The following is a 12,587-nucleotide window of genomic DNA, read 5'->3' as shown; positions in this document are numbered from 1 at the left end:
CTCCGTCGAGGTGTTTCTCCAGATTCACAGACTGACATGTAAAATGAATGTCGACTCAATGGACGAGCAAAGGGAACTCGGAGCTCGGCTGGGGTGCGAGGGAGAAATGGAAACCCCGGAGTAGATCTGGAGCAGCAGAGTCATTACAGAATGCATTTAGCACGGATTGACATCCCCCTCTCAGATACAGTTCTCTGCCTGCAAGAGGGGCACCTCAGCCCATGAGGGAAATTACCTACGTCTGATATAGCTTTCATTCTCTAGGTCAAGACATAATTTCGTAAAAATAATAAATCAGTTTGCCATGTACGGGTGCACTGATGAATCTTTGTCATAGCATCCTCCTTTCAAGGGTTAAGGAGATTTCACATGACAGACATCAGTGCTGGTCAATAAATTGATCTCTATGAAGATTCAATGGTACTCTGGCACTGTGTTACTTGTCGGTTAAGCCTCGCTCAAGGTGGTGTGTAAAATTCAAATAATATGAAATTTTAAAACCTTATTTCATTCCTGAATCAATTAGCGCTTTTGTATTGACTGGATGGACTATCTTCTCTCCCCAGTATTTTATTGGTGAACATTCAGTCACTCAATAAAAAACTTGACGAAGTTAATGCTCGGATTACCTTTCAGAGAGATAAGAAACTGCTGTGTGCTGGCTTTCTGTGAAATGTTGCTTCACAACACAGTGCCCAACGCAGTTCGTATTATCAACGAACTGTTCTCCTGATATTGAACTGTTAACGATTAAAGTGTGTCCCTTATACCTCCCTCTGGAATTCAGTTTAATCATTCTAACTGTAATCTACAATCACAGGTGGATAAAACCAAAACTCTAGATTATCTCTATTTTACTGTAAATGGACTGGAAAAGAAACACCCTTTTATTGTTGTAGGGGATTTTAATAGAGATAACATGAGGAAAGTTATTCTTAAATATGTAAATATGAAACTGAAAGACAGTTTCAAATCCCTCCCCTGGCCTGCCTTTGGTGAAGGTGACCATAGCATACTGCTGTTACCTGCATACAGACAATGCCTAAAACTAAAAAAAAAAAAACCTGTCAGACCAATCCACAAATGGAGTGTCATCTCCAGACTCCAGGATTACTTTTAATCCACAGACTGGGAAATGTTTCAGAATTCAACAGGCAATGACATTGATGAATATACAGACTCTGTGATCAGTTATATATATATGCACAGAGGATGTTCTCACAACTGTCTATGTATGGACATTTCCCATCCAGAAGCCCTGGCCACTGCTTTTAACTCTTGTTAATTCATAGCTTACAAAAAAGTCTAGGTATGACCTTCAAAAAGCTATTAGGGCTGCCAAAAGAGCCTACAGGGAGAGATTGTTAGATTATATTTTAGGTACTTCAACCTCCTTACTAGATGAGCCTAACAACTTCTATGCTCAGTTTGAGGCTGACGACACACTTCCGGTGGTGAAAGTTACTACTGACTATGACAGCTGCCCTCTCATACTTCTGTTTGACTTTAGCTCTGCATTCAACATCATCATCTCCAAATAATAAACAGCCAACTGTGCAACTGGATTCTGGACTTTCTCACAAGTGCAACTGCACGTCCTCCACACTTACACTGAGTATTGGTGCTCCACAGGAATGCATTCTTAGCCCCCTTCTGTACTCCCTGTTAACATATGACTGTATGGTAAAACACAGATCAAATATTATCTGCAAGTTTACGATTGCAACCAGCTTAGGCCTCATCTCCAATTGACTCACAGCATGGTGTAGTGATAATAACCTTTCCCAGAATGTCAGCAAAACAAAGGAGATGATTGCGGATTATAGATCAACTGAGTGGAGCTTCAATAGGTCAAAAGCTACAAGTTCCTTGGTGTCCACAATCACAGGTGGATAAAATGCCTACTCCTGGTCCCACCATACAGACACAACAAGTGAGAGCAGCTCGACAATGTCTTTTCTTCCTGCGGAAGGTTGGCCTTCACTCAATTTTTGACTAACTTCTATTGTTGCACCATAGAGAGCATCCTGGTGGGCTGCATTACCTTACATTTTACTACTACACTTTATTAAATCCCTACTACATCAGTAATTTTTTTAAAAATTATTGGCATTTTTGCTTTACATCCTTACCTCAACCTAAATGTTCAAATATGCACAATCTTCATAAGTAAACTGCAGATTTGGTTTAAAACTACATTCTGTGACACAACAACAGTAGTATTTTGAAAATTATTGTGGATTTTCTCCTCCATCATTATCGTTCGCTGGACGAAATGCTGCCAGTCTAGAATGTGCAGAAACAAGTGGAGTGATGCATACAAATGATGAACAGTCCTCTTGCTGATCTGGTGAAATAGAAGGCCTCTTGGCTAAGTGACCAGACACACTCACATTTTTGACTTGTGTGTCAGGATGCTGATCATTTCACTCAATCTCTACCAAGTTTTGTGTTCACAATTGGATATAAAAAAAAAGAAAGAAAGAAAAAAAATCGATCTGACTGGCACAAAAGAGAACAGTAATTACCTGTACTGGAGCTGATCGTCTCTTTGCCAATGACGTGGCCCAGCAGGTCATACTGGTTGAGTCTAGAGCCATCAGGAGCCACAGAAACAGATTTCTCATCATCCGCTGTCCAGATGTAGACAACCTCGTTGTTGGTGTAGGCATCTTAGAGAGACAAACCACAGTAGGGTACTGGTTTATTCTGACCAAACATTTAACTTGCAAACAATTGCAATGCTGTTCTGGTATTCTTAATGCAGCCTTTATAATTTTTGTCTTTCTTTTTAAAGTGCTTTAAATTGAGTATTTTAGTGTTGCTTCAATTACTCTTAGAACACTGTCAGTCCTGTTCCTGGAGAGTATTTTTAGAGTTCAGCTCCAACCTGCTTTAACACACCTGTCTGTAATTATCAAGTTTTCCTGAAGATCCTAATTAGCTGGTTCAGGTGTGTTTGATACTTGGGCACCCCTGCTTTAAAGTCCCCATGAAATCAAAATTGAAGTTTGTTGGCTTTTAGTATAAATATGTTGGCCTTTAGTATAAATATGTTGGCCTTATGGTGTACTCACACTAGGCACAGTTATCTTGTACTGTGCCCTGGCACGATTATTCCCCTCCCCACTCCCCCACTGGCCTGCATTCACATTGCACTTAACGTTCCGGGCCAAAGCACGCTTACGTCATTTATGATGCAACTTTTTGTTTTGAAGAAAACAGGAATAAAGGCGCTTTCGCTAATAGACTGCCTAATAGATTTATCATTTATGCCACACAGCAATTTTCACTTGATTGTGCTACACGTATCAGAAGATTATTACAGAGGCAGCTGCCTTTGATGGAGGAATTTGCAGCTTACTCGCAAACTAATTCCTGTTTATCAATAAGGTAAGAACCAGACCCTTATAAACCTAAATATACTTGAATTAATTACTTGAATAGTGTAGTAGTAATTGAAGATGTTTGCTGTCGTAATAATGACAGTAGCACACATAATAGTAGTAGCTGTTCCGTGCTCCAGTGCGGTTAGCGATCACACTACGTACGTTCTGCGCCAAACTGAACCGTGCTCTGGCCCACCTCTTCCAAGTGGGCCAGGGACGGTTAGGCAAACTGCACCTGGGCACAGTACGGAGCAATCACACTAGTCAAACGAACCAGACTTTTGGGGTCAAACCTGCTTGGGCACGTTTCAGATCGCCTAGTGTGAGTACACCCTAACTGTTATCTATAAGTAAGTAAGTGTGCTCCAAAACAATGACAAAATCAATATGGATCAATGAGTTTGTGGACACCACTCTGCACTTCAGCTTTTCATCAGATTTTCTGTCCATTCAAATGCTCTCTAGAATCTAAAGCATCCCGCACCCTACATTATAAATAGATGCTGAAGCTGGGGTTAAAATTGGTCACTTGTTCACACATTTACTATTTTCTACATGGTGAATGGCACATAATGCACTATATAGGGCATAGGGAATTATTTAGACAGTGTAAATATGCTTTCCATTGGGGAGAGTGAAGTCTGGTTTCACGTTAGTGTCACATGAACTGCTGCAGTGCGCACACAGTCTGCTCTGGTTTAACCGTTTCTATTCTAAAGCTCCTCCATATCACTTTAAAATATAGGAATCTGTACAGAATATCCCCTATATAGTGCACTATGTGCCATTCACCATGTAGAAAATAGAAAATGTGTTAACAAGAGACCAATTTTAGCTGCAGCTTCCTGTGAAGGCCTCCTTTCCCTTTACCTCTGTACATATAAAACATTGTTGGGATAATTACGTGGCTACGCGGAAGCGATAAATAATTCTTTATTGTACGTTTTTAAGGCCAGACAAGTAGTTGAGGGTTGGTTTGTAAAGGACTACACACCTGCGTACATATATATTCAAATGCGCATACCTATAGACTAAACACGTGATGTGCACGCCGTCTGCGTTTTCGCGGGTTTGCGTTTTTGAGGTTTGCGCAGAGATAGTTTTTGAAAAAAAAGGTTTTCAAGGCTTGCATCTTGGAATCTATTTCAGGGTTTGCGTTCTCGAGCCACCAGGCACTGTTTTGTGCGGATGAGTGGGCCGGAGCGTGTTGATTTGAGAGCGTGTCGTGTTAGTGGCCCCTAAGTTATTTAAGCCCAGTGGCCCCTAAACCCAGAGCGTGTTATATTGACGCTAAAGGATGCCATGTGCGTAAGATTTCGACGAAATATCATATGGCGTCACCGATATGACGCCAAAGGATGAGAATGCGTTGTAAGTTAATAACTAATGATCTTTGCAATGGAAGTGAATCAATCAATCAAAACTAACTTTAGCAGGACAATAACTTTACTTAACTCTTTACATTAACTCTGTTACTGTAATTTCCAATTATCACTGTAAAACTGCTTTAAACCAATCTATATTGTTAAAAGCACTATTTCTGTCAGGACCACTATCGTCAAATATGATTGACAATTAGCATACAGTTTGGATTGGCGGTATGGTTCTGTTCTGGGCGAGAACTCCCTGCGCATCCATGCAGCCTAGCATGGATAAGGGCATGGGAGGGCAGCAATAACCCCCTTAGGGTAAACGGAACAGAACCAACATGAATGTATGCAGATATCATTAATTCAAGATTTTAAAATGCAACATAATTCAAGAATTTATTCTGATTCGAGGGGAATCAGAATGTCAAATTCAAAAAGTTTTCAATGCTTTTATTTTCTAAATCCAAATTTTGTCATTGTTTTGGAGCACACTAGCTCATAGATTCTGTAACACTAACATATTCATACTAAAAGCCAAAAAACGTACATTTTGATTTCATGCGGACTTTAAAGGTGAAGTATGTAGTTTCTGTGACACCAGTGGCACCTAGTGGGATTACAAAAATAAAGCCTATTTTCAAACAACCTTGCAAATGCCCCTTTCGCATGTTGCATCTCACCCAAATCAAACATGACTTACAGGTGCTTTTGAAGGCATGTCTCAGCATGTAAAAGTAGACTACTTTCAATAAAATGTTCAACATATTAGGAATACTTTTAGCTGTGTTGCTATGCTATAAAAGCGATTGAGTAGGCTGACACTTTTTTTGCTTAAAACAATTCATCCAATGTATCTGCACTGGGCACATTTTTAACATGACGCACAACAACTGTTTGAGGTTGTCTACACTGGACACACCAAAGTAAACATTATAAACAGGTACATTTGTCTTTCTGAACGGGTGGATGATGATGCTGTATGTTATTGAAGCATCCATAGTAGCACATAGCATCACAATGGCCCATTCGCTTTGACATTTTCATGATCTGTTTAATCTCTGAGGGTGTAAATGCAGTGAATTTTGGCTTGCACTTTTGTAACCGAGGTCCCATATCGGCTAAACACCTCTGGCTCAGTCTGCTACAGTAGCCAATGCCCAAAGTCTCGCTATAGGTTGCGCTGGAAAGAGACTGACAGATCTGAGCAGACCACTCTCAATGATTTAATTGTGCCCAGGAGGCTCAATGTTTTCACTTTTGCGGGAATAGACCCACGAATTGCATACTAATAGTAGTCAATCAATGAACAATAAACTGGGTTTAGAGAATGTATTTTAACATAAAAAAAGTCTTACATACTTCACCTTTAAAGCCACTCCACCATAGCCATCAAAGCAGTGGCCTTTTAACAAATTCATCGTCTTCAACAATAAACTTGAGCAAAATTACTGTCTGACAAATTACCTGCTTTGTGACTTGCACCTATTTTTGTACATAATCCTTTTTTTAAGGACTTTGATTTTTGTACAATAAAAGGCTATAGCCCAGTTTCACAGACATGGCTTAGAATAGATTAAGCCAGGATTTGGCCATAACTCAATTAGGACATTTAAGTTGATTTTATAAACGGCAGCGGCTATTTTGACTAAGTGCAAAATAGCGATAGATGCTATTTACACTAAGTGAAAATAGCAGTATTTTGTAAATAGTAGTTAGATACTATTTGCAACTCAGTATTTTAGTATTATTATAAAACAGTGTGCAATAATAACATATTGAGTGTAAACGATTATATTGATTAAATTAATGTCGCCTTAATGGGACAATGAAGCCCTCCCTACACCTACCCCTAACCCTACCGGATAAACAATTAATTATTAAAGCTGCAGTCCGGCGTTTTTCCTCTTTGTCGCCATCTCTGTTAGAAATCTGCAATTGCAGTCATTATTCACGGATTATTCCTTTTGGATGTATGACCAACATAAGAATTTTCACCGGAAAATGTCATCTGAACTAGTAAGAAACTTCCACTTTTGTTCTGGTTCTGACATTGCAGTAAATCGCGCTGATTAAATTTAACAATCGCTTATAAGTTATGATATCACGCAAAACCGTGCAAATTATACTTTGTTCTCAAATTGTTAATTTTAACAACGTAAGCATTGCGTGACTACATATAATGTCCTTCTGATATGTATCCTTGTTTTCGCATGGGTCCGGTTGCAGTCTCTTTTTTTCTGTAGCCACTCCGAAGTCCGAACGAAGTCTTTTGCATTTTACAGCGGGTGAATCTCTAGTTGTCACTGATGATTGTCGTTTGAACCTTTCTGGATCCGCCATCAAATTAATAAGTTTAATTATATCAAGTGCTGTGAGAAAAGGCTATAAATCTCCACCTCCAACATCCTCACACGCAATATAGCCTTCTAGCCGAGACTCCTTCTTTATGTGTACAGATGTGACGTAATGACGCAAAGACATGGTCGAATCTCCCGCGGAAATCCACCAGTACCACTGGAATTTAAAACATTATTACAAGCTTACCGCTTTGAATCGAGCTAAGGCAGGCAGATAGTTTTGAACACTGGCTGGTTATGTATTTTCTCAGAGATGTATTTTGGATAATTTTTAACCCAAAAAAAGCTACGGACTGCAGCTTTAAATAACCGTTAGGCACTTCCACTTTTCACATATTTTCTTCATATTTATTGAAATTAAATTCCTTTTCAATCTGATATTTTATATATGAGAAGAATGAGTTCGGCAAAAGGAGGATTCGAACTCTGGTCGATCACGTCAAAAAGTATCTACATCTACAAAAAGTATCTACATCACGCCTCACTCCCTATGCTACTGCTGCTGACAGGTAACAGGCATTTTTTGTGCTTTTGTCCCAACCAGACATTGGTGGGGGGAGTTAGTGTAAATAGCATGTACCAACAAAGCATGCTATTTGCACTTAGTGTAAATAGATAGTCCGTTTATAAATATGTCTTAGAAAAAAAAAACATTACTGGTGTGCATCTTGAGTTTGAATGAAATCCCATTCTTAATCCGTAGGGTTTAATATGGAGTTGGCCCACCCTTTGCAGCTATAACAGCTTCAACTCTTCTGGGAAGGCTTTCCACAAGGTTTAGGAGTGTGTTTATGGGAATTTTTGACAATTCTTCTAGAAGCGCATTTGTGAGGTCAGGCACTGATGTTGGACAATACGGCCTGGGTTTTGCAGTCTCCGCTCTAATTCATCCCAAAGGTGTTCTATCGGGTTGAGGTCAGAACTCTGTGCAGGTCAGTCAAGTTCCTCTATACCAAACTTGCTCATCCATGTCTTTATGGACCTGCTTTGTGCACTGGTGCACAGTCATGTTGGAACAGGAAGGGGCCATCCCCAAACTGTTCCCACAATGTTGGGAGCATGAAATTGTCCAAAATGTCATGCTATGCTGAAGCATAAGTGTAAGTTTATGATTATGAATGCTGAAGCATTAACCCTCTGGGGTCTAAGGTGTTTTTGGGGTCCTTGAGATGTTTTGACATGCCCTGACATTTGTGCTTTTTTCAGTTGCTTATAAACATATTAATGGCACAGGTGAAATTACACTTTATTTAGCACAAACAGGGCTACCATAATATGTGAGCAACATGTATGTGCATGTTTGTATTTTTGAGAGAATATTGTTTATGTATGGTTATTGAAAAAAATAAAAATTAAAGTTTCTGAAATAAGGCCACAAAACACATACTAAATATGTTCATTCACACACAGACACGCAATTCATATTTAAACAGTCTTTGTGCAGTTTACAGACACTATTCAATAACGCGATTAGAACAAAGCACTTAGAATAAATAACATACTACATCAGCTGAATCCGTGCTCCTCGAAATGAAACTACCAGCACTTCTGATGCAACTTTTCCAGGATTATTACGATAGTATTATTCCTCACAGCGCAGCAAGACGAGGTAAAGTACAATATTCTTATTATACTTGATGTTTTATCCAGCTGATGTGGGCGTTGGCATGGCTTGCCTCAACATTTGCGTTTGAATAGCGCTCGCTCTCAGTGGGCGTGGTCACATTAACACGTAATAAGCTATAATTAGCTGAAAGGAAAAAGACTGACATCTCTCTCTTTTCATACAGATTACATAAACTCGTAAATGTAAGTACACATTGATGGCCTAAGACACGAAACGAGCGGTTTGTGTGAGAAAACGAACAGTATTTAAATAGTTTTTACCTCTTGTTGCTGCTTTGAAACAATCTCCATTGTTAAAAGCGCTATATAAATGAAGATGACTTGACTTGACTTGACTCTTGTAACGCACAGACCGAAGCGCCCGCGCCCTCAGATCACTTGGACGAGGCTGTGCTTACAAAAGGTAAAAACTATATAAATACTGTTCGTTTTCTCACACAAACCGCTCGTTTCATGTCTTAGGCCATCGATGTGTACTTACATTTATGAGTCATTAAATCATGTTTAATTTGGACTCTCTTTGAGGTGGTGACCATAGACCTGCATTACATAACTGACAGACAAGAACGGTTTGACCTAAAAATATCAAAATTGAAACTACTGCGGAAACAAAGACACCTACATCTTGGATGCCCTTGAGGTAAGCTAAAACATATCAAAAATTAATTTCAAAGTGAACTATCCCTTTAACACCTGAACTCTCTCTTGCATCTAACAGCAACACCCGAGACACAGCACACAGTGCAGCTCACACCTCACTCTTACAGTCTCATCATCTCCCTCTGCTCTCCCCCTCTTCTCCTCCTCACTTACAACTCACTAAAAACCTATGAAATGTTATGTGTGTACAAAAAAGTAACTATACATGTTTGGTATTATTTAAAATCTCTGTGCGCCTGGTAAAATGGTCTCATTCTCCCAGCCATAATGAAAAGCTAAAAGAAGTTATAAAATATGAGAAATGTGATGTCCCCCTTAAAGGTGTGCCCTCCCCCAGATCCTCCATCTACAAATCAAACTACCTCCTGTATGTAAATAAGGGTATCAACAACCCATTCAATTTCAAATTCTGATCCCACAGTTGTGAACCCCTCAATAGGGGACCAACATCGAATTATAATGACAGATTTGGTAAGCATATTGAATTATCTGGGTTTATGAGGAAAACGGGCAAAAGGTTTGAGGAGGCTGTAGGTAGACTTACCACACAATCGCTGTGTGTAGTTTTTGTTGCCAGGTAAACATTTATTTAATTCCTCGATTTCAGAATTGTTGCTATTATATTTGATTGACCGATAATTTTAAATGAATTGGATTTTGAATTATTGTTCTATTACCTGGTCAATAAATTGTAAACATTTGATTTTATTCTGACTGACTCTAAAATTGTTTTCCCAAGTAGGTTAACTGCATTCGTATGTTCCCGCAAGTTTGCGTCAGATTAGTGACGTCTAATATTTGGCATCAATTCAAGTGTACTTGGTTTGCAGAGACAAGTTATTTCCGTTTAGGGCAGCAAATGCTGTTTGATCAACCTAAATTTGGGTGTGTCTAATTACCTCTGTTTTAATTTAATGTTACTTTAGATAAGTATGGGAAACCACGGCTTGGCCAATCCAAAGCTATTATAAGAGAAGTAATGTTGGTCAACTTATATCTGTAATAGTGGCCATATCTTTAATGAAGAAAATGTTTAAATTAAATTCAAGTGTATGCAATTCCATGGGGCTATACCAAAGTACCTTTGATTGTGTAAACGTGAATGTGACCGATCTCAGGTATATAGCAATTACCTCTGTTTGATGATTAAAACTGACGAGATTGCGATCGTGAGACCCGCGGAAGACGCGAGGACCTCTGAGCGACATTCCTAATCTGAGCGGGTAAAACATAATTAAAGAGTTAAAAAAGAATAATCAAACATTCGCTCACTTTTAATGATGCCCAGATATCATTAAAACCTTTTTCATTTATGGAGTCAGATGAAATAACGAGTTAATACATATGAGAAAATGTATTTCATTTAATATTGTTGTGTTGTGTAAAAGGAAAGACAGTAACGCGTAGAAACCTTCACCTGTATTATTGGAAGACCGCCAATGGACCAATAAATGGGCTATACGCCACGCTTGAATTCACTGAGCTCCTGAGACTCTACAAATGTTTGTAGAAGCAGTCTGCATGCCTAGGGGCTTGATTTTATACAACTGTGGCCATGGAAGTGATTGGAACACCTGAATTCAATGATTTTGGAGGGGTGTACCTATACTTTTGGCAATATAGTGTATATATATATATATGAAGAGTTCAGATGCAAAAGCCTCTAAACGCCACCTCCGTCAAAAATGAGATAATGACATTGAGTGAAAGCTATCTGAACACAGTACACGTTCAACAAATATATTTGCTTCAAATCCTCGAAATCTCAGCCTCAGCCCATTCAGAAATATCAGATTGTCGGCAAAAGCCTCTAGACGCCACTTCCCTTTGGCAGCAAAAGCCACTACATCCCGAGAACCAATCAGAAGGCGCGAGCCGCGCGAATCAGTACAGGCTGTTTCAATAGAGCGGTGCGCTGAGGAGACGGATTTTTTGAGACGGCTGAGGAGATTGTTTTGTTTTTGGATTCAGATTTTTTACATTTTTAAGATGGAGTACGATGAAATGGAGGAGCCTGTCCTACTGACATCAAAAGGCAGAAGAGAACGTCGTTTATCTACCTCAAAACTCTTCCCGTTAATTTACAAGGCAAAAGAAAATCGCTAACTTTACAGTGAAAATAGCTTGGTCGCAAGTGTAGCATGCACTCATAACAGTTCTTGGTGCAGTGCTGTAACTTTGAAGGAATTTGATTTATTATACTTGAGATATACATTATAATATTACTTTACATTATTTAAGTCTTATAAGCTTCTTATACAAAATGCACAGATATTGATGTTTAAGAATGTTGCTCTGTTCTACTTGATTATACAAACTAAAACTATTAAACTATTTTAATCGCCAATTCTTTTTGCCAATGTGGTTGTACTGTGTGAATCGGGGGGGCTTTTGTCTTTATTCAGACAGGGCAGAAAGGTGACTGCAGAGAAATGGGGTGGGATTTGCAAATAATCGCAGATCTCATTCAGCCCCCCTGTAAAGAGGTGTGTCTACTGTTTAGTTTTGAAATGAATGTGCTCTAATCTTTTTCAGTGTTTCTAGTTACATTTTTATTGATTTTTCAGCTATTTACTATGTCTTGTCCCAAAGAGGTGGATTTAGAGGTTTTTGCGAAAAAAGCACAAGTGGATTTAGCTGTTTTTGACGCAAAAGAAAATATAATTTGTTAAAAATCACTGAATTGACTCAAGTGACATTTTTGAAAAAAAGTTATTTTATTCAATGACTAATAACCTTATCAGTACCTTTAAAATGAAACTACTGGACGTGAACATAGGAGCCTGATAAAAAATGCTCATTTAAAGAAAATAAGTCTGACGGATTTAGAGGGTTTTGCATCTGAACTCTTCATATATATATATATATATATATATATATATATGAATCTAATGAATAATATATATAATGGGGAAACATATCAAAATACTTATTGTGTTTGAATACTTGGGGACAAACTTTGCAAAAGAGCTTGAATTTTTATTTTATTTTGGGGTCCGTACGCAGCAGCATACAACACACACATGCAGACCGACACCTGCAGTCGCACAACTCTAAGCAAGTGAGCATGAGAAAAGCTGGCAGGCTTAACACTAGAAATATAATTCACACAGCAGGCAGAGGTTGGCTAATTACATTTTGATGGCCACGGAGAAAAGTTATTGTTTTATTCAATTAGAAGGTCA

The 12,587-nt window shown here is 38.7% G+C and overlaps 1 protein-coding gene across 1 annotated transcript in view; it reads right to left on the bottom strand.

Annotated features, from left to right (window-relative positions):
* The window catches only part of gabra3 (gamma-aminobutyric acid type A receptor subunit alpha3), a 597,199-nt gene that overhangs the window by 145,063 nt on the left and 439,549 nt on the right, over positions 1–12,587 (bottom strand). Inside the window, exon 7 of the mRNA XM_056239111.1 lies at positions 2,529–2,672. Within this exon, the coding sequence (XP_056095086.1) occupies positions 2,529–2,672 (144 nt within the window). The remainder of the gene's footprint in view (positions 1–2,528; positions 2,673–12,587) is intronic.

Source organism: Rhinichthys klamathensis, unplaced genomic scaffold (assembly GCF_029890125.1).
Source record: "Rhinichthys klamathensis goyatoka isolate OS25496 unplaced genomic scaffold, OSU_Roscu_1.1 h1tg000554l_1, whole genome shotgun sequence".
Lineage (NCBI taxonomy): Eukaryota > Metazoa > Chordata > Actinopteri > Cypriniformes > Leuciscidae > Rhinichthys > Rhinichthys klamathensis.
Note: the sequence above shows the minus strand (reverse complement) of the source record. Positions and strands in the feature narration are given on the sequence as shown.